Below are 23,008 nucleotides of genomic sequence, written 5' to 3'. Positions count from 1 at the left end.
ACTTTCAACGATAGAGTACACAAAATAAAGTGAGCATGAGACTAAAAACAAAAACGTGGATTAATTGGACCTGACGGCAGGGGAATCAATTCCTCAACGTTCGACATCAGTTTATGTCCGGCCAAATAAAATCCAAAGAGATTAAAATACATGAAAGATAAACGCAACTGTAACAAGTGTGATATGACACTTTCAGCGTATATAGATGAAAGGAATTTTTTTCAGAAAAAATAATGAAGTGCAAAGGCACAAATCCAGATATCAATGAAGCGTAAAAAATATGAATGTTTTGTAATTCACAAATCAAGTCCAAGTATTTCCAATTTGCACTCCACCGCCGAAGCCACAAAGCTTGATACACTTAATACGTTCAGGCGCTTAAAATTCAAACTAATAGGTAAATAGAATCTAGCATATCATGGAAGGGATTCGTTTAGTACACGTCCAACCTAATGGATATTATCAGCAACAAACTGAATATCGGAAATAAAAGAACTGATACCCTTTAATTGAGCCAGTACATGATTTTTCTATTGAAATAAACCCAATGAAATAGCCCACGCTACTTCCTTAATGATGTCTCTAAATTATTCCATTTTTCATTAATATTATTATCTGCCTGGTACTCAAAAAGTTTTCTCTCAAAACCTCTTTGGTGCTTGTCTAAGCTCTCTTAGATGCTCAGCTTCCCAACATTTCAATGTTTTCACATGTACAATGGAGAACTTGAAGAATCCTAGAGGTTAGAACTTACACAGGAAAATTGTGGAAGTTTAAAACAAAATGTGATGACTTGTATTTAGCACAAATGTATTCATGTTTTACTATTTGAAAATAATACAGGACTCAATTATTTAGAAAGCCGAGAGTAAGTATAACTATTTTAACGTCCTCTAATAAAATGGCATTCATATAATCGATGGAAAAGAAATTTTATCTCGTTCCAGATTTCTTAAATCCATTTTATATTTCATGATGCAAGTTAAACCTTGTTTTATTCCATATTGCATGGCAAAAAAATCAATCTAAGAAACAGCACTTTTTAATAACCGTAAATTGCTGGAATTCGGTTCAATTAATAGTGCAATATTTTATAGAAACAAAAAAGTCAATTTCAATATGAAGCATACGAAATCACTACGAATATATATTAAACGGAAAAATTCACGCGACATTACAACATTCTTGTCTACCGTTCATATGCGATGCCCAAAGCGATTCCTAGCCCGGCACTTAACTCGAAGAACAGCTTAGGAAAAGCTTATGGGATGAGATTGAAGGGTCGACGCTAAGAATGGGATATGGACCACAATGGTGCCCGTTGGCCGTGGGTCTACTGCCAAAACTTAGTGACCGAAAGGGAAAGGAGTATGGGAGCAAAGGGATGGAGTAATGTGAGAATAAGGGTGAAACGGAGAGGGAAGAGGGAAAGAGAGCGAAGGATGGGAAGAAAGAGGATCAGCGATCGAAGCAGCAATTGAGTGTCCACTAGCCTCACTCGTGAGAGAACGGATGTTTGCGGGGGGAGGGGCAAGGTGGACTTAAGTAACTTAAGAAAGTGGACAGTAACCATTAAGAGGAATAACAACATTTCTTATTAGCCACACAATCGCCGATTAATGTACACGATCACTTGATTTCCACACCACCTGATCCATTCTATTGCCTGGGCAGCATAACTGAATGGTTATTCCGTAGATGAAACTTAGAGAATGAATATAGACGTGATGCTTTACTTGAAAACATAAATCTAGCTATCCATAAGTTCCCACGAGTCGCAAACAATTTAAAACTGCATACAGTTGAATTTTTAAGGCAACCACAACTATTTTCATGAAAACGTTAGTAGGAATCGATTCCTGAAAAACGTAGTGACTGAGAGGGAAAGGAGTATGGAAGAAAAGGGATGGGGCAATGTGGGAACGGGGGCGAAACAAGAGGGAGAAAGAAGGAAGGATGAGAAGAAAGAGGACCAGGGATCGCAGCAGCAGCAGCAATTGGCTGTCCACTGGCCTCACTCGTGGGAGGAAGGGATGCTTGCGAGGGGATGGTGGAGCGGAAGTTTTGGCGGTCTGCGGAGGAAGGGAGGAGATGAGGAAGGGAGAGGGGGGGACCATTACCATGGAAATGGCCCAACTTCCGAATCCTGAAGCCACAACCCACCCTGCCCAATGACTGAAGGAGTCGCCTAGCCTCACCCCCTCAAGCTCTTCTCTCCGGCTAATTACCCCCATATTCCTTCCACTTATCCAATCCACTCACTAAGGCTCCACTTTCACCATTCTCGCACCCTCCAGCAAATCGCCCATCACCTTCCCCGACCGCGAGGTGCTGCCCAGTCTCTCGCCAATGGGAGAGACTTGAAGAGTTTAGGAGTGTAAGTGAAAGCACTCTTCCCGACTACAATAGCTTGGATTCCAAGGCGTGCAAGTAAATTTTCAAAAGGAAAAATCATTTGCTTGACCACGATTTAAAACTAGGATCCTCTGATGAATCTGACAGATGTTTGACATATTAATATATATTAATGTACACAATCACTTAGTTTCACACAGCTTGGTCCTTTCTATAGCCGGGGCAGCATAATTGAATGGTTATTCTGTATATGATACACATAGAATGAATGGAGACGTAATTTTTCTCTTGGAAATGAAAATCTGGCTATCCGTAAGTTCCCACGGGTCGAAAACAATTTCCACTACCCCTATTAGAATTTTAATGGCAAGCGCAACAATTTTCATAAGTTAATAACTAAGAAATGAAAATACACAACGTTCACCAACCAATCTTCACCAAGTCACCAACTTTTCACTGGAAAACATTGGTAACTTTTCACTTTTTCCAGTGAAAAGTTACCGATGTTGTTGCAGAAGGTTGTGTATTTTCATTTCAACATGGATTTTCACAAAGTTAAGGCCGAATCAATTGAATTCATCTTAATGACTAAGTTTGTCATTCATAGTTAAACATTAAATTAACATCCATTTGTTAGTATGAATCGATTCCTGGATAAACTAGAGAAATTCAAGCGTTATAATAAATATGTAATGGGTATACCTACAGTCGAAAACAAATTCTGCAAGCAATGATCGAGACCACATATGAAATATTTTTTCGTGCACTAAGGAAATTTTCAAAACCATTGAATAAAGTGGATTTATGAAAGAAATATACACATTTTTTTATCAACATAGGACAAGGATAATTTTTCCACATAAAATGTGAACAAATCGAAAGTAAGAAAGTTGAATGAAAAAGCCTTCCTCCCGCAAGCTGGATTTGAAAAGAAATCAATGTTTCCAAATGCTCAATCGTATTAGTAGGAGTATTGAGAACAATTAGTGAGTAAAAATCCTGCTATTGATGAAAATATATCGCCAAAATGAGGTATGTCCTTGGTATTTTACGTGAACAAATGCTTACGGTATATTTTGTGACGATTCGTTCCAACTTTGAAGCTACCAATTTTATCTTCTAATAATTTTTAATTTAGTTAACTTCTTAAAAAACCTTCTCGCAATTATCTTCTGTTATTCTACCATAGTAGAGAGGTAATGAAGATAATAATGACTAGAAACTAACATAGATTGATTTGAATGCGCTATGTCATTATAAAAACTTATGTAATTTCCATTTAACTCGCTGAAGGACACCTGTGCATGTGATAAAAGATATTCTCAGTTTCTGAAAGACTTAATTTCCTCAAAAATGACTTAAACTGATGGATAATGGTTAAAATGCTATTCATTAATTTATAAATAAACGGAACCACAGTCGATAATTATAAGGACTCACAAGTATCCGACTTCCAAAATGGGAAGACGGTACCAAGTCATATCAATGAACAGTACGGATAAATAAGCCAATGGCATTCGACATAAAATATATACGTATGGGGTAGGAATATTAAAGGCTTAAACTTTTCTTCACGTAACGAAAAACTAAAAAAAAAATAAAACGCAAGTAAAATCGATACCTTTTTAATAATGCTCCACAGCAGTGAAGGTCGTCAAAAAATTAATAGAATTGAAATAAACACGGAAATAGAAGCATAAAATTACCTCTCGCAACCCTGGCGTAATTTAATTACGAAAGAGAAAGTAGAATACTCATGTTTTGGTCGGTGGGGCAGAAGAAACAAAGACGCATCGCAAGGCGAGCTTGCCCATCATTTATTCCGCCTTCATTACTCGAAGGCGATAAAAGTGGCGCCGTGGTATCCGGATCATGCACTCCTATTCTTCGCAATGATAACCCGAAAAATAAGTAATGAAAATTTTTCGAGTTTCCAAGCATTTTTTTACTTAGAGCACAGATTTCGATATGGTCCATGATGCAAACGGGAGGGCCAGTGGTTAAGGTACACGAACTCTGCGTACCAGCAAGAATCTGCGGAGGGGAGGCCGCCTTCAAAGAGATAACCAACCACTTCATAGTTTTCGAATATATAAGAAACAATTCTACACCCACAACCCATAATTCAACACTAGGCTCCCTTTTCCTTGCTGCATAGAGACTCTACTTTTCGGTCAAACTTATAATAAAAACCATCGTATAGAGCAGAGGAGTTACAAATGGCGAAGATGAGGAATACCTATTCGGCTTCGGGTAAAGATGTAATACTTTTCACTGATAACTTGCAGATTTTTAGCAGCAACTTTTGCATGTTTTGGACTTTTACGATATTCAGTCAGTTTTAATTTAGATCACACTGACTGGATAACCTTTAAGGGGACCCGTCACACCCGTTCGAATGGTTCTTTGCTGATGCATAATTTATTTAACTTAGACAATCACCCAGTAATTATTAGGGTAGATGAATACGACCGTAGTAAACATTAACCTTGCATTAAAATTTTACTATATTATTTCTCATGGGTAAAATTTATGAGTGAAAGACACGGCTGAAAGTTACCATATTTTAACTCTTTACAAGCTGAATATTTGAATGCGATAAGATTAGTTTTGAGCAGATAATATTAAACGAAAAAAAGGCAAAATAGGAATCTTCAAGTGGAAGTCACGCGTCCTCCTAAATAATCATCGCGTACGAATTCAAGGGTGTCGGCTTAAATTTTCCAAATACTGAACAGTTAAAGCGTTCCATTTTTAGTATTAATCTAATTCCTTAACGGAGCAATCTATACAGCCGTATAGTGTATAATTACTACAAATCCATAGGGCTTACCGAAGCCTAGGCATTTGAATTGTCGCTCACCAAAATTCAGAGGGCTCTGATTTGAGTGCAGACAAGGGATATGTATATCTCTGCATGAAATATATGTACGCTTATTATGGCCATTACGCGTTACTCCATAAAAGCTCACTGATAGCCAATCCACGATTGTCTCCAATTTTTTCCTCAAACATTTATCTGCAAAAATTTAATTTTGGAGGTAAACTAACTACACGTATCGAGATTCCATTACAACACAGGAAATAAATTTTTCTCATTATGTGCCAATAAATCCAGCGTATGTCAGAAAATAATTTAGTGATTAGCTAGAATTCCCTTTTAAACTTTCTTTAGAGTGATAAACGAGGAAATTTTCTAAGCACTTATATGAACTGCTGTGCGATGCGATATCATCAAAGACACTACCTGGTAAGTAATGACCAAACGAAGATTTCGCAAAAAGAAGTAATATTTGACGCGTGAGCGCTATAAAAAGCAAATCATGCGATACCTTAGATATGTATGAAAAGAGATTAGCTACCTATAGAGGCATGATGACACCTTTCAAATAATTCATCCGTAACTCGGTCGCAGTGCTGACTACAACAAAGTATTCCAGAAAAATATGACTAACCCAACAGCTTTCCTGTTCGAGGAGAATTTTGCTGACGCCGATCGCTGATAATATAGTAGTTTCTATAGAATTTATAAAGCATTGTGACTCATATCGTCCTTTTCCATAGTAACCAATCCTATAAACAGCATATCTTACAATGATGTAAGTAATTAACGTCGGCAAACTAATGAATTAGCCGAATTAGCACAACTTCACGCGTGGAAGGAGGGATCCATTGCTTTTTTTATTCAAACGCAATGAATTCAGCTTTGATAATCGATTACAATTATCAAAGATGCAAATTGATTCAATTCACTTTTCCGGAACGTAAAATATGCGACCATAATTAATTCAAGGGCTTGGTTTGGTTTTCATCATATCGTAATATATACGATACAATCAGACGTATGGCCAAAAAAATTTAAAATAAAGCAGTATTCATAGAAAAAAAATTGGGAAAAAGGAATGAAATCATGCTCTTGGCCCTGATTAAGAGAAATGGATAACGTAAATTCGTAAATTTGAGATAAATGGGATAAATGACATAAAAGCGATACAAATTTCCGTTCAATAAAGAATCTGAAACATCAAAGGTGGAATTGGAGTACAGATTTCCATTACTAGTGATTTTCTCAATTTTTAGAAACACAAATGTAGCAAGGGAAACAAAAAGAACTAACTGAGAACTAAAAAGAAAAATTCACCTCCAATCGCTTCCAGAAGAATGGGTTTCCCGTTGCTTCGAATAATGAGAGCTGGTTCATAAATATTTATTTCATCAAAAGGTATCATTTCGCTTTCTAAACAATGGGAGAACGCAACATACATTTACAATTGCAATGGAAAAAAACAATTAACTTATCAAGTGGTAGCTATCAATTGCTTTTCAATATTCACGATGGATATTTTTTGCATAAATAAATACATGACATTGCACTTCAATTATCGATGCTACGCAGCAGGTCCCACGGTCTCCGTGGTCAATATTTTTTTCTCCGTCGACTCCATATGCATCCTGTCCTCCAGCGGCAAAAATACAGCATGCACTCATTACGCAAAATTAAACATGTTGATGACAGCCATCAATATACCACAAAGATCGCTGGAAACAAAACTCAAGTTGACAACAATCAAATGCATGACAAAATAATTTTCCCGCTTTCAATAACTATAATTGTGCTCTATTACGAAATCATGCACCAATGCTTATTCTAATATACATTTTGTATAATACTGAGGAAAAAAAGGTAAAGACTTTGCGTAATTAAAAAAGCAGATTCTAACTGTGAATCCGGTTGGTAAAAAAAGACCCACATCAGCCGAACTTTCCAGTATATTTTTGTTTCACAAACTCGTAGCGATAAATTGGGACATAATTATGCTCCGATTTTTGCTTTTTCCGGGGAACTATGAAAATATGAACTCGGCAGGCTTACTATTTTCCAGGTCTAGGCGTTCATTTTACTGCTCAATACCACTGCGACTCAGTTCCTCAAGAGAATGAGCTTTGTTGTAGAAAATGTAAAAGTTTTCAATTGCTGATTTGACTTGTTTTACGTTTTTCATTGCTCTTTTGTTTTTTTTGGCTGACTGGGTTTCTATCGTGATTATTCCCTGTATGAGTCTTGTCTTGTTCTGCGCTGCGAAGAAGCAACCAATAAATTCATGTTGAGATAAGTCGATCTTTCATTACGGAACCTCAACAAGCTTGTTTCCTTGGAACTAGTTTCCAGAATCCTATGGTCTAGAAGATATAATCAAGTGAATCGTTTCCGATTCCCGCCTCAACTTTTGACATTTCACTATAAAATAGCGCGCATAGGAGAACTTAAAATAAAATAAATTTAGACGCTATAGAAAGGTTTAAAATTTATGATTCTGAATACAATCAGAGAAAAAATGCTGAATGATATTTCAAACCTGACGACTTTTCAGTGCACGGACCTAAGTTTATACATTCCATACGCTTTCTCCAGAGAGACTGTCAAATATTTTGTTGCAGCAATCATGCTAAAAACAAACATACGAGTATCGTTAAAACATTGAAGATTTCGAAAGCATACTTTCCTTCAAAATTAAAAATGTTGAATTTCTATCAAAAAATATCAATGAAAATTTATACGCATCGTAAAGTTTCCACGCAAATCTTTCAACCAGGTGCCTGGTGGCCTACGATATTGACTTGAATCAGAGTCTTAAAACCGAGTACCTCCACAGAACAGAGCCTTAGATTATAAGATAAGGTCAGGCATGCAAAATATGAGTTTGGACGTGAAATTAAGCTGACGCCAGGACAAGGAGAATGCATGAACGGAGGTTATGGCATACGCCTAGGAATAGATGGGAGAGGACATAGAGAGATGAAGTTCACGAAGATGTAAGAGCTCGACTGGTGTCATCAAACCCATCCTGCACCACGTCACTGCATCGAAAAGGAGGGAAGAAGAGTGCAGTACAAAGGAAATCGTTCTCACCGTCACCCCGCCCGAATATATCCCACCCATCTCACATATGCTCTTCTGCTCGATCCAAACTTTCCCGATCACCCCGACGACTAGCCTACAGAAATCCATCCTATGACAGGGCTCCACCTTTTTTCAACTGCGACCGCGGAGCACACCTCACAAAACCACCCTTTCCCTTCAACCCTTCGCACCACATAAAATGGTACCGAACCACCATCGGACGAAACGTGGGCAATCATGAGGGAGCAGGGGAATGGAAGGCAAGGGTGCATTTCAGCGACACATCGCGCGGCAGTGCATAAAAGCGGACGCGAACCGATGGCCGTCCGGAAATGCAGCGCGACCGAAGAGAAGAGAGAGGGATGATAAAAGCGCATGGATTTGATGGGGAGCGGACGGAGTGGGGATGAAACGGGTAGATTGGGCAAAAGATTCTGAGGGGAGGGAGAAATAAAGATTAGAACCCCGCTTCCTCATCCAAAACATGAATAAGAGCAAACAAAGACGGGAAAATAGGAGTGAAGAAAGGTGAAGAAAAAATATTGCTTGGAAGTCATAGGAAAAGCATGAAATTTTATGCACCCAAAAATATATGTCGTGGCATTGGAAACATTACTCTCAATCAATACTATCGAAATAAATGAGTACGCACAGAATAAAAATGCTATAAGGTAGGTTGGGTGTGAAGTAGTTGCGGTAGGAATGGAAGGCAGACGAAAATAACACCGCGCACAAAGAGAGTAATAAAAGAGCACACTGAAACCAGAGCTTAGAAAAAAGAAATGAAATACGATACTGAGGCACTGACAAACAAACAATACCAAACACATATCAAATATAAGACCGAAAGGTATCCTTACGTAAATCCTGACCATAAATATAAAGCTACCAACAGAGGAGTGAGATAATAGAAGCACATGATGAGCTTACAGGAATGAGAGGGAGAAGCGAAGTTAAGAGTCAGAGAGACAAAGAAAACTAGCGAGGAGAGAAAAATTCCTATTAATTAGTAGTAATACCACTTTTCTGTTCCAAAATAAATCGAAAATGAAATTGGAAAAACAAAGGAACTGGCCAAGCTGCGGAGGCCAGAAGAAAAACATCAAATCTAAACCAAAGAGCATTTTCATTTTTCATCTTACTCTCAAAACATTAGGACAATAAGGCATATATTGATCCCAAAAACTTTACCAAGACTTATGAGGCTATTTCGGTACTGAATATTCTCGCGAAACATCATGTGCTCTTTCACCGAAAAAAATTGCATTTCCTTTGTTCCTATTTAATTTTTATATATATAATTTAAATGAATGAAACACTGATCACAACTTCAGATATGTTACTGCAATCTCTGGACTGCAATCCTCGAATTTTCATGTAATTTTCACAATTCACGTTTATCCCAAGATCATGCCTCTATACCAGAATAATTATAGCAATTCATTTTTACCGCAGTAACCTCTTTTTCTACTTCATACTCCATATCAAGCGCATGGAATGGTGAAATACAAAAATTGCTGAAACTTGCTGAATGCTTAAATAGACGGCATTTTGGATGACAGCGAAACTATAATTGATTTATTCCTCTATTATTGATTAATTTTTTTAAAAACTTCCTTTTAATTTCTCACTCTAAAACCTTATTTCAAATTCGCATGTAATCACACCCTATTCACATGCAGTAGTACTCCTCTCCTCCATTTGCAACATACATTAACACACACGAGTTCGATTGATTCTGCAAGGCAGTGCGCCCGAATCCATCAGGGCCTAAGTATTCCACCTACGCCTAAACTCCCTGCGTGACTTCTCATTTCGAATTACGCCCCCGCTTGTACCGCAGCCACAGCCCTCATCCTGGGCTTGGCTTCACCCTCACGACTTGAGGATCTGCAGATTCTCCAGACGTTAATGTAACCATGGATAAGCTTTGCATCCATTATGAGTTTCACCTTATTGGTTTCGACGGGTGATGAGGTGGAGTGATGTGGTACTCCCAACGGTTTTCAGAGGGGAGACGGGTGGTTCACATCGTCGACAACAGTTACTCTCGTCGGATGACAGCCAGTAACAGATCTTTGAGGGGGGGGGGAAATTCCCTATACCCACCATCCCTTGGGTGTCCAATTTACACTTCATAGATTGGATTAGACTACATAGATATTTTCGACCCCCACTACTGCTGGAATGTCAATCTCCACTTAGACCCCCCCTTTTCCCTATCCTGGATCCGCCACTGATGACAGGCACAGTTTGGTGAGCTATTGTTAATCTAGCGAAAAAATTTGGAATGACAGCAGTTCACGCTTAAGACCATCCCTTTTGTTAAATATAAATAATTCACTCCAGAGCTAAAATACCGTATGTCTTAGATAAATGTTTAGGGAATTAAAGAGAGTATAGGGAATTCAAGAAATGTTGGGATATTTTCCTCGAAAATTGCTATAATTTTGTAACCCTTCTTAGTATCATTTTTCGAGAAAAATTACGATAGTAAAATTGAATAATGCAGATGCCAAATACTATTTAATAAACTCCTTTCATAAGTAAGCACCTAATAGCCCATTTAGGCGGTATACTATTAGTCGGTAGCATGCATTGGCACTGAGGTACTGGTCGCAAATATAGCTGATTTTTTACCTACGTTCAAAACCTGATGCTAAGTAGTGGTAATTTATCCCAAAACTGTTGGATGGCTAAACAGGCATTTTTTTCACGTAAATACTTAGTGTCACCCCCATTAGGAATAGGTTTCAGAGGCTGTATGTTTATACTGAATTGCTATTCATCACTAATTCCTTTTATTGCATATGATTTGCTATTTTTTCGCACTTGGGTCATTTTCGATATAATTTTCGAAGTCAATTTTTTTAATCTTACACAGTTTCTTCCCACACTATCCACTAGTAAATACGGCACAATGGTTTGTGTAATTTTAAATGCGCATTAGATGTCACTTGATTAATACAAAAATAATTTTATTATTCTATTACATGCTTTGTTAATTTTTTGAAAGTTTTTCATAAACAATCTACCAGTAGCCCCATTGCTATTTTTTACAGTGTGAACATGTTTGAAATACTAGGACCGCTCCAGCTGATGTTTTATTTGCTTATTCAACTGTCATTTGCATACTTGGTGAAAACGTCACTATCAGTTCTATTATAATATGAACACATTTCATTACCTGCCTGCCGATAAGCTATCCTGGTTCTCATGGCAATAGTGCGAGTACATGACAAGCCTCAATGGATTTGGAATTCCGCAGGGGCCACCCTGTCTTTCGTTTCTGATGGCTCGGGGATATGAATAGCAAATGCATATCTCTGGCGTATAATGGAACTTCTAAGCCATCCTATGGCTTAAGGTGCGAGCGCCGTCGGCGCAATACCGAGTCCATTTGATCAGGAACATGATAACTTGTTACACGTCTAGGCTCTGACGAAAGAAGAGCATCAGCTACCTCCTGTCATATTCCACCAAGGTGGATGAGACTAAGGTTGCAATTTATATGACAGCTCGCCAGTTTTTATTCATTTTTAATTATCTCACCCTATACAGCGTATATTTGCGCCGTTTAAATATTTAACACTATAAAAAATAATAACTGTAAGCGGAAAAACCCCACATAGCCTACCAAAATCAGCCCTTGAGTGAGGGTTGTTTGACAGGATGACAACGTTATTGTATCACAATCACTGTACTCTAAAGAAAACTACCTTATATAACGATAGCATTTGATCAGAATAAAGATCTTTCTATGAATGGTTTTAGCTCTTGTTTCATCATGATTTTCTTAGTGAACCTCGCTATTTTCATGGATCGCTAGGGATTTATTTTCATGCATCATAAAATCAACGGCAGGAATCAGTACAGATTTAAAAATACAAATGGACGAGCAACCATCATTTTTATTGAGAGAATTTGATCTGCAGGTTATTTGTGTACTCTTTCTTATAGCAGCTTTCCAAGTTGAAAAAAATTTCAAAGTCGAAAAGTGATTAACGTAATGAACTATCGGAAAGCGAAGACTCCGGTAGTCGGCTTTTGAATAAACGCGAAGGATGCAACGAGAGAAGGTACAACCACTGACTTCTCAATTCAATTATAAAGTAAACGATATCGCCGCAGTAGCAGCCGCTTTTGCTTTCGCGCTCAACTTTCGCTCTCTCGTATTTCCATTTTCCTTCGGCCCTCTTCATCATTTATAATCGAGGGAAACGAGGGTCGATTTTAGAGATTGAACGCCTCGGGTGGACGAGGAGGTCGGGCAAAATAAAGGGAAACAAAGTGCAACCGGCAAATTGAACAGAAAAGGTGCAGTGGGGTAAGAGACCGGCCCAAGTCAGTCTCGTACCCCCACGAAAAACGTACAAAAAAAATCAAACGGCGGGCCGTCAAACTCGGTCAAAACTAGCTATGGAACCCGAAATCTGGTAAAGGGAGAACTCCGCTGTGCTTGAAAAGGCTCGCCCTAATTTCCCGCCCTGATGAACAACTGGAGGGGCAAAGAAACACATTCACACATACAATCGTGGGGGTTGAATAGAGAGGACCTGACCAGCTACCCATTCCTTTACTACCCTGGCCAAGTCATCCTCTCGCCAAATTCGCTTCTCTCGCATTCAATACTGTTTGCAACCCCTCCACCGCGTCCATTTCAGGATGAACTACTCCGCGCGGATATTCGCGCGTCTGTTTACGTATTTGAGCGTAAGCATGCATGGAAAAACTAAGCTTCTTTCCTCTTTCATGAGAGCCTCTATCCTATCGGGCAGTGTTTTGGTTAAGAGAATATTGTATTGTTAGTTGTATTACATTAGAATTAATGTATTTAATGGATTGATTGAAATTGGTTTATTGGGAAAATCTTAAATTCTTAGTAGCATGAGATTAGAATGAATGTATTATTTTTTACCATGGGTGTCTTTTCTGTTTCTAAGCATAGTATTAGATATAAACTTTGTATTCGAATTTGCTATTCATGTGTATACCTCTAATGCTGCCAACAGGCAATAGTCTACGTGCAGCAATGTGTAATAATAATAATAATAATAATATTAAGGTTTTGGATAAGAGAATATTGTTACGAACGTATTCAAATATTCGGCAAGCAGCGTAACTACCTGAGGCCCAGAAAGGTTGATACCCGAGCAGCACTTTTCTAGGCAAAATAAACACGTAAAAACTCCAACTAATTCATTGAAACGCACCTTACATAAGAAAGCTCCTGGTGTCACAATAAATTAATTCCGAGGAAATGACTACGTGTATCAATAGCTGAAAATATTGTTGGAAAATGAAAGGTAACTTTTTTGCTCAATGTTAATACTAACTGATAAGCACATGATGCTATCTATGACAACTATCACAGAATAATATTCATGAGAATGTTCGCTCAAAAATATTGACTTTCTTTAACACAGCGTCTAAATATTATTTAATCATTATAAGACCGGAGATCATTTCCTCTCGATTTACATTTTTCTTCTTGCCTGAAATAATTTTTGAAGTCTATTTGCAAGTTCTTTTTCTGCGTAATATTTATCAGAAGCAAATATCTCAAACTTCATCAGTCTTTCCACGACCTTTATTCCGCAGAATATTCGATTTGAAAAACATTCCCAATAAAAATTATAGTTGTTTTAATTAAATACCGCTCTCGGAGCTGAGAATGCATTCGGCACAACGGTCACTTTCTCTTTCGCTTGTCTCCCTCAAGCATATTTTAAGCATTCAAGTCCAAACAACTTTCCAACGCTTTAGAGCATTCGAAAAAAGCTCAGATGAATCGACCTGTATTCAAAACGGATCGTTGGTCTAGGGGTATGATTCTCGCTTAGGGTGCGAGAGGTCCCGAGTTCAAATCCCGGACGAGCCCAATTTTTTTCCGCATAGGTGCACAGTTTTTGCGAGGACCTTCTCTACTAATATTATAACCAAGCCGATCACGAGGGGAGTCTATAATTATAGCCGTCCACTTTGCTGTGAATACAGTCTCCTTCTATTAAAACTCAACCCATTGAGATATCTGTTTTACGATAACAGAAAAATGAGTATGGCCGCAAGATTCCATGGCGATAGACAGCCTGTTGTCATCAGAGGTCTCATCTAAATGCCTGTTTACACCACACATTAACTCGTACCAGTTAATGTCGTTTCCGTGAATGATTTTTGTGGACCGGAACGGACATAAACGAATGAATAATCCAAATTAGAACAGGTACTATTTTCCGTTCATGTACCCGCACAAGTTGGCTGGTGACGCGGTACATTCCACACTTCATTCAATCACAATGGCAGCCGCATTGAAAACCGTCTCGTTCCTAATCAAGTAATCATTACCCAAAATGTACCGAGCCTACTAAAGGTTCCCCAACAAACAGCAGAAAATGCATTCGAACACAAACATTTATCCTTAAGGCCTGTTTACACGGTACATTTACCCGTACGAGTTCATGTCTACATGAATGAACGCAAGAATGAGCACGAAAATGTACCGCGTCACCAGCCAACTTGTGCGGGTACATGAACGGAAAATAGTACCTGTTCTAATTTGGATTATTCATTCGTTTATGTCCGTTCCGGTCCACAAAAATCATTCACGGAAACGACATTAACTGGTACGAGTTAATGTGTGGTGTAAACAGGCATTTAGATGAGACTTCTGATGACAACAGGCTGTCTATCGCCATGGAATCTTGCGGCCATACTCATTTTTCTGTTATCGTAAAACAGATATCTCAATGGGTTGAGTTTTAATAGAAGGAGACTGTATTCACAGCAAAGTGGACGGCTATAATTATAGACTCCCCTCGTGATCGGCTTGGTTATAATATTAGTAGAGATTCTCATTAGAGATGTGAGGTACACATCGGCTTACAAATATCACAGGGTAATTTGAGCCATACTTAATAAAACATCGAAGTAGTTTGCGTCCATAAATTATTGTTTTCATATTGTAAAAAAATAAAAAATAGACAACATTTTTGAACCCTAAGATGAAAGTTAACCTAACCCTAGAGGCCTTCCCCTCATCTGCGCAAGTCACTTGCGCCACACTCGGACACATATGGAGAAAACTGACAACTGTGAAGAGGGGGATACGTGCATTGTTCATACCAGTGTGTGTTGAAAGGCCGGGAGAGGGAGGGTCATAGGAATAAACTGTACACCAGAGGGTGTTCGTCTGGGCGTCAAGGTACAAAAAAATGCAGCAATCCTCGCACACACAGTTGTTGTATCCACGTCGCTTTTTGCATCCCGTGGGGAGTATTCCGCTCTCTTTGATCCAGGGTCAGCGATGCGTAGCCTCCGACTGTTTTGACGCCACAAACGTATTCCCCGCCGCCAAAACCCTTGCCCGCTATTTCCCCTCGCCTATTTCGCAGAGGAGGGCGCAACGCTCCTCTGACCATTCCATTCCAATCCTCTCAAATTCACCTTTTTATTCCTCCGCGTCCTTTATAATTCACCCGGCGGCTCAATTTTTTTCTCCCGCACCAGCTCCTCTCCCGGAGCTAAAGCTCACCCCCATTCTCCCTTACTCTCCCCTCCCTCGTTCTTTTTCTCATTCCCTTTTCCTCTCCCTTATCACCCAGGAGTACCTCCTTATTTTCGCCGCCCAACCGCAGCTAGGCCACTCCGCAGACGTAACTTATCATGCATTCAAAAAAAATGTCGGGTTTCCCACACGCAGCGAGGTGGTCACGCAGGAATGTACATACATTGCCTTTCCATATTCATATATGTTCTTCCGCAATTCCGTATATCTCACCTGGTGGATTATAGGTGTGGATACGTGCGTTCTCGCAACACTTGTGGTATTTTTATATCCTAAAAAATTCATATCGGCGAATTGCGTCGCGCGTATGATGCCGGAAATTGAGGGTTATTTAAAACATTACTGGCTTCAAACTTATGCAGCAGAAAATAATATAAAGCGGTAACTACTCAATGAGGAACTTGCATGGGTCGTAGATTGCTCTAAAAACTATTTTGAATAAGTCAAATGGATACATTAGCTCGCAAAAATACCTTCAGTTTCTCCATTCAGCATCAAAAGAAATAAAAAAATTGCATTTAAAATCGAGAAAAATTTCTCTGAGCCGACCACTGCGCGAAGACACCCGAGCGTTGCCGAGGCCAGACGTGACGTCATAGGTGCCTAAACATCCGTAGGGAGTAGGGAAATACGCTGAGCGCATGGTGTAAAATTTGTTTTGAGGGAGTATTTAGCCGCTCATCGTCACTTTATTTTGTTCTGTTATTCTTGGGCAAGTTTTCCTATTGCTATTGTGCCTAGATTATTACTTGGGATATTAATAATGCGGCATCGGGATGATGAAGTACAAGCGTTTCACTTCGTGTGTTTTGGTTATCAGAAAAATGGATGATAACGTTGCCACTCGTTCGAATAGTACACCTGAAATTCATCTACGTCTACATAATACCCCGCAAGCCGCCTAAAAGGCGTGTGGCATGGTGTGTTAGGACACCAGCCTTTTTTTAGGACACCAAAAATTGATGCCACGACCCTCATGGAATTTGTTAAGACAAATTATTGCTATACGTTGGCGGCAAATCGAGTTGTAAAAGAAACTTGTAATACTGGAGGATAACGATCGTAAGCTGTGCTGTTGACATTAGAGTAAGCTGTGCTGTTGAATTTGGCAACGCCGGATTAACGGAGAAGGTAGTCCTATCCGTCCTACGGTACGAATTCACAGCAAAACAGTCTGCACACAATCCACATGTGAGATCGCGAATCGGTTCCGCTGCCAACACACACACAAGCTACAACCTATTTCAATAATATAGGTAAATCCATAAACAATATACTAGGATATACCATAAAAATATAGTGGGAAATAGGCAAATACTCTTATCAAAACTGGATGTCACTATCACATTCTTATATTCATCACGTACAACTTACAATAACAGAACTCGTTATGATGAATACAACTATTTATTCACTGATTTAAACCCTTAAATTAGCCCACACAAGTGACACAGGTGACATTTCTCACTACTATTCGTTGAAATAATGGAATAACAAACTTCACACACAGTTTTTATTTCAATAGCGTGATCGTGAAATGTCATATCTACGGTGAACAACGGAGATTAGCATGCCACTAACAATTTTTACACTACTGTTAGACATTTATCGATAGCGTAATAGCACTTTTTACAATTCAATCACGATGGAACACTGATAACTCTTGGCCGATATTTTTCAACCTCGTCAAACTTAGTGCATTACAACCACTGGCACTGTGATTAGTAGCAGTAGCTTAACGGGAGATGTCACGTTGAAAATAACACTATTTTGGCACAAAAATGTTCCTAGATGTCTCCAATCAGCGAGCAAAAGTTGCATTGACTGGAATTCTCCCCATAATACAAGCACAGACAGTCCTAAACGACGAATTCTCCGGTACCTACGAATAAACGGATGAAGTTATTGTATACAAAAGCTAAGCGGACATTAGTAAACATCAAAATCGTTCTAATTACATACTTAAATGAATGATATGCCGTCGATAACATCAACTTACAATTAACGTATCCCCCTTCCAATGGCCGCGGCTCAGACTCCTACAACGATGTTATTTAGGTATTATCAAATTTTTGGTTTAACTGCTCCAGTTTTAAATTTTATGCCCTTACTCAGATATTTATATTATAAATAATGCAAAAAACGAGGGCTTCCAAGCCTCTATCGTCGGATATTTATCTTTAAATATAAAATAATCAACACGTCTAACAAACGAAGCTCTCACAACTGCTGGCAACTATTACAAACAATCACAACAATAGCTTCGCGTGATGTTTAGGCACCTTTGACGTCATCGAGGCTTCGTCGGCAGTGGCTTGGGGGGTGAGGGAGTTTTTCCCGCGCTTTAAAATTCGTTATATTTATCATTAAATATCTCGCGAAGGAAAACTCAGATTTACATGCGGTTTTCTTTGTTGTATTCAGAAAATAATTTTCTGTCCGCCTATGAAATAAAAAAAATTCATGCAAGTTCCCCATTGCTTAAAAAATTCGATCGTAGCAAAGTTATATAACAATTTTAAAAACATTTCTGGTCATAGGATACACTAATCACCGCAATAAAATCACAGGAAGATGCATATTTAAAACGAAAAAATCTCTTTAAAAAATAAGAGCAAGAAAACTCCGTTTTCGAGTCACAACCATGAGTAAAGTATGAGCAACAAACTAGCTGTTTCTTCGTAGAGATGTTGCGCTTAAAAAATCCTGTCACATAACAAGTTTACTTTAATTATAAATCCTGAGATCTATGCATTGATTGTTTTGCACCCATGCCTTTAACTTGAACTCCAAAATGAGACGAAAAAAACCGACTCCTGCAAACGAATACCAAGCCTGCGTAATAAGTCAAATGTCTACTCACGTATCTGGAGGCTGAGGCAAAAGACAGCCGAGGACGCCATTGTACTGGAACTGGACGTACGCACGAGGCGAAACGGCTCTCTGGAACAGCGTCGATCTTCTGTCAAAGGGAGAACAAGTAGATCTTCCGATACCGCGTTTCCGAGCCGATGTCTCCGTCAATCTGCCTCTAAATGTTGTGATTCGCCGAGTTCATCACCACCCGCCATGGTGAGTTACGGTCGGCATCAAGCCTGAAAAAAAGAGAGCTATAAGTGTGCGGCCACATACTTAAAAATTCAAGCAATAACATTCTCACTCAACCCCATTTCTGTAACCAAAGATGCGACGTCTTATATAGCTAAATTATAACTAAACTAAGTAGCGCAAATAACATGCGCTAATCTGCATTCATTTACTTTATACCGCGGAGGTCGGCTCGCAGAGAAGTAACCCAAAATAGTTACGATGGTCGAATACATGCAATTTGCCGTTTTTTTCAGGTGTTTAACGGCAGTGAAGAAGACATTACCAAATCTACTCGGCTTAACTTAGTAGAAACTAAAACCATACGTCTGGACAGGATAGGCGGAGGTAAGGCTCACTTAAGATTATGCCATGGAGAAGCAAATTACACTCGTTCAAGGTGGAGAATCATTCACCAAGGCTTACACAACAAGGATGACGTTTCGGTTGCCTTGAGTGTTCAACCCGAGACTCCTCGATCAGGGACCAAACACGCTAACTGTTAGCCTACCACGATCCCACATTGTATCAGTAATTTTTATTAAGGGGTTAAAAAAATTGGAAAACAACAAAAATAATCGGATATAAAATTTTCAGTACACAAAATTTGCTTCCATTTACAACTTAAACAGATTACCCTCATCGTAAATTAGCAGTCATAGTAGCACTATATGACGACTCTTTTCAACTGACCTCCATTACGTTATTCATGCATCGTTTACCTATCGGTGTATAATTTCATATATTGCTACATAATTGATGATTGTTTTTAATGAATTTGAAAATTATTATCGTTGATATTTTGATGCAGAAATAAATTACCTTCTCATATCAGATTGATTTACTGTGATAAATGAGTGGGTGACTGAAATAACACACGGCAGCATCGACTTTACAATAATAGACTTATATCAACGCTCGTGGCTTACTATACATTGGATAATGATTCTAATAGTACATAGACATTTGATGAAGATGTTACTGGATCCCGAGAAGAATGTGATTGAATCGAGGGAAAAAGCAGAAAAGTAACCCAAGATAGTTGCGATGGTCGAATACACGCAATTTGCCGTTGTTTTCAGGTGTTTAACGGCAGTGAAGAATTTACCACATCTACTTTGCTTAACTAAATAGAAACTAAAACCATTCTCAGCACTTCCTTCTTGCCACATCATAATATCTTTCTGAAAATTGTAAGTTGTTCAAATTATTTTGACGAGGAGATGAGGACGCCTCAGGCATTGGATATCATGCACATCGGGAATTTTTTAAAGCTTTTTTCAGTGCAAAATTTAGAACTCATCAAATTATGATGAGTAATTTTGATTCGCCACCATTACTCGACTGAAACTAAAAAACTGCAACGAAAAAAGGCTTGGAAAATGTAATAGCCAACGAGTTAAATATTCCACCCCAAACAACAACTCGTGGTTCGATTGATAACTCGCACAATCAGAAACAAAAAAAATTGGGCTCGTCCGGGATTTGAACCCGGGACCTCTCGCACCCTAAGCGAGAATCATACCCCTAGACCAACGAGCCGATGTTGAGAACAACAGTCTTCAAGAAGTAATTTCGAAACTCGAAAGCCGAAACGCCAGTGATTTCTTCTCTCGACGAAAATATACATTGGGGTGTAAGGTAAAAGAGAAAGTGCCTCCATGCCTCCTGGCCTTAGGTGATCATGCGTGGCCCCACTGCGTTTCAAGACCGGCGACATCCGTCCAGTAACGGCACGTCAGGAATTTTATTTGGGTATCACAATCGTTAGACCGGGGGCACATAAACATTCACGACATTCCTCAACAGATTACAGTATGGGGATTGTGAGGACCCCCGTCTACACCTGGTCACGTTTGATGAACTAAAACATTGGGCAGTGAGATCAACGGCCATTTCAGGTTCAAGAGGGAAAATTAGGAACCAATTACCATAACCGACAATAGTACTCAGTAAAGCGTTCTTTAATATATCAGCTCTCCGCAATATTACTCGTAGTATCGAGTCTGAATAAATAAAAGTATAGGTAAAGTTTAGAGCAATGGATTGAGGAATACGCATACTGCCTACGCTCAAGTGCTATCGCTAATGATCAAGCATTTTTTTCAAGCATTTTCCAAGAAAGACTTCCAATATAAAATGAAGAGATGGAGGACCGTAAAACAAATATATCTGCACAAACTCAAAAAACAAAAAAATCAGGTCAATAGTGATTGAGCCACACTACAGACAAGTGTCATTTTTTCATACCGTATACGTTTCGCTAAGCAAGGGATAAATATAAATAATAAATATGGATGAAGATGATTTCACAGTTGATAGACAGATTAAATACAACATAAAAAGCACTTTAAATGTATTCTTAAGATTAATTTAGTGAGTAATCACGAATCCGAAAAGACTAAAAAATTATCAATCGCCATGAATTTATAAAACCTATCCCATTAATTGGCTATTCATCTTTTATGAGAAGTTTCTCAATGGAATGAAAAAGCTTTTTATTTTCAAGAAAGAGCTTGGAAGTCATTATGTTGCCCTTTTTTAGTTGATTTTGAGTATTTTCAGAGACTATCAACTATCTGAAGTGGTTTCCTGAAGTAAGATCTGATAATTTCCCGGAGAATATAGTCAAAGCTATTCGGGCTTCCAGCCGGATATCTCTCTCCGAAGTGCCGACGCTTCGGAACTCGAAGTATGTTTCATCTTCAGGGATGAGGATATTCCATCTTCACGTTCCATCTTCAGCTCTGAAGATGGAACACGACTCGAGTTTCGAAACGTCGGAAGAATGGAGAGAGACCAAACGGCTGAAAGTCCGAATAGCCTTCTTTGACTTGTTTCCTGAATTTTATCCGTCAAAACATCAATCCTTCATTTTTTATAGTATGATGCAAAAGCAATTGATTAATTCAATAATCAACAAATATATTTTTTAACTGGCTAATGATAATGAAAGGATAAAATTATAAATCATAAGTAATTAAGGGGGTTTTCAAAGCTAAAAACATAATATCAATGTGTGTTTGTACGTCGGTTAGGAAAATTCGAAACGTGAGCGTTTCCGAGAAGGCTGGTTGTTAAATGTGAGCATGTGTCATGCAAAAAATTATCTACCAAATTCAAAAAGGCCTATTATTTACTACAGTAGCCTTTCCACGCGTTACACGAAATTTCTTGCTAGCCGCTTTATTTCCCTGAAACTTCGACACTCTAAGCATACAAAGTTGATTTATTTGGTTTTATCCCTGGCAACGGTCACGGCGCCAACATTTTTTGCCGCCAACGAGGGAGGAAGCCAAGTGTACGCACATTAACTCAGACACCAATTTGGCATCAGAATCTCTGGAGTAATCGTAAATATTTTTCTCAAAGCTGCGTTGCAATATGGAGAACAAAAGTTGACTCAAAAATTGCACTCTTTTGCGTGATTTGGTGAAGGCATTCGCTAAAATTCGCGAAATCGGCCACAGGGCAGCGACGAAACTACGCGTAGTATCTGCGTGTCGGTGTGTTATAGCCTCAAGCCATTGATTATAAAAATAAACTCGTAGAATCAACATTTCAAACACGTTGATGTGAAAAACAGGACTTTTACGTACTCACTAAATGGTAATGTGTGCGCCCAAGAGGTATTGGAATATCTAATATTCATTAGAGTACCTATATTATAAACTACGCATAAAATCATTGCCACGGATAACAGAAGGGGGAATTCCTCTTTAGACAATCACAAGAGGTATGAGAAACGAACATAATCTGCACGGATTGTATATTTTATTCTCAAGCACTATAGGATATATTCATTTTTGATTTTCTAGGCCATAAAATTAGAAATATTACTTACAATACTAATTTTACGCAAATTTTTAATCGATCCCAATCACCTTCGTCGAACAATCAGCTTGTCAACGAAGTCACAGCTATGTTTAAGATAATGAAGCGAAGTCCATAGTAGCTTCATACATAAAGGCACAATATTCAATGTACGTATCAAATATCATAACTGAAAGTTTTATTGAAACTTTTAAATTAAATTTAGAAAATTAAAATACTATATCTTCGTGGAAAGATATTCACATAATTATCCGCTTTATATCTTA

At 38.5% G+C, this 23,008-nt stretch overlaps 1 protein-coding gene and 1 non-coding gene across 2 annotated transcripts in view; both read right to left on the bottom strand.

The window, feature by feature from the left end:
* Positions 1 to 18,918, bottom strand: part of LOC124159760 (calmodulin-binding transcription activator 1) — a 1,175,022-nt gene extending 1,156,104 nt beyond the window's left edge. Inside the window, exon 1 of the mRNA XM_046535673.1 lies at positions 18,685 to 18,918. Within this exon, the coding sequence (XP_046391629.1) occupies positions 18,685 to 18,724 (40 nt within the window). The 5' untranslated portion in view covers positions 18,725 to 18,918. The remainder of the gene's footprint in view (positions 1 to 18,684) is intronic.
* A 1,460-nt stretch (positions 18,919 to 20,378) lies between these two features.
* Trnap-agg lies at positions 20,379 to 20,450 on the bottom strand. Its single transcript has one exon. It is a non-coding gene; the product is annotated as a tRNA-Pro (tRNA).
* Between the last annotated feature and the right edge of the window lie 2,558 nt (positions 20,451 to 23,008).

This window comes from Ischnura elegans, chromosome 5, assembly GCF_921293095.1.
Source record: "Ischnura elegans chromosome 5, ioIscEleg1.1, whole genome shotgun sequence".
Classification (NCBI taxonomy): Eukaryota; Metazoa; Arthropoda; class Insecta; order Odonata; family Coenagrionidae; genus Ischnura; species Ischnura elegans.
The sequence above is the reverse complement of the archived record's forward strand: the minus strand, read 5'-3'. Positions and strand labels throughout refer to the sequence as shown.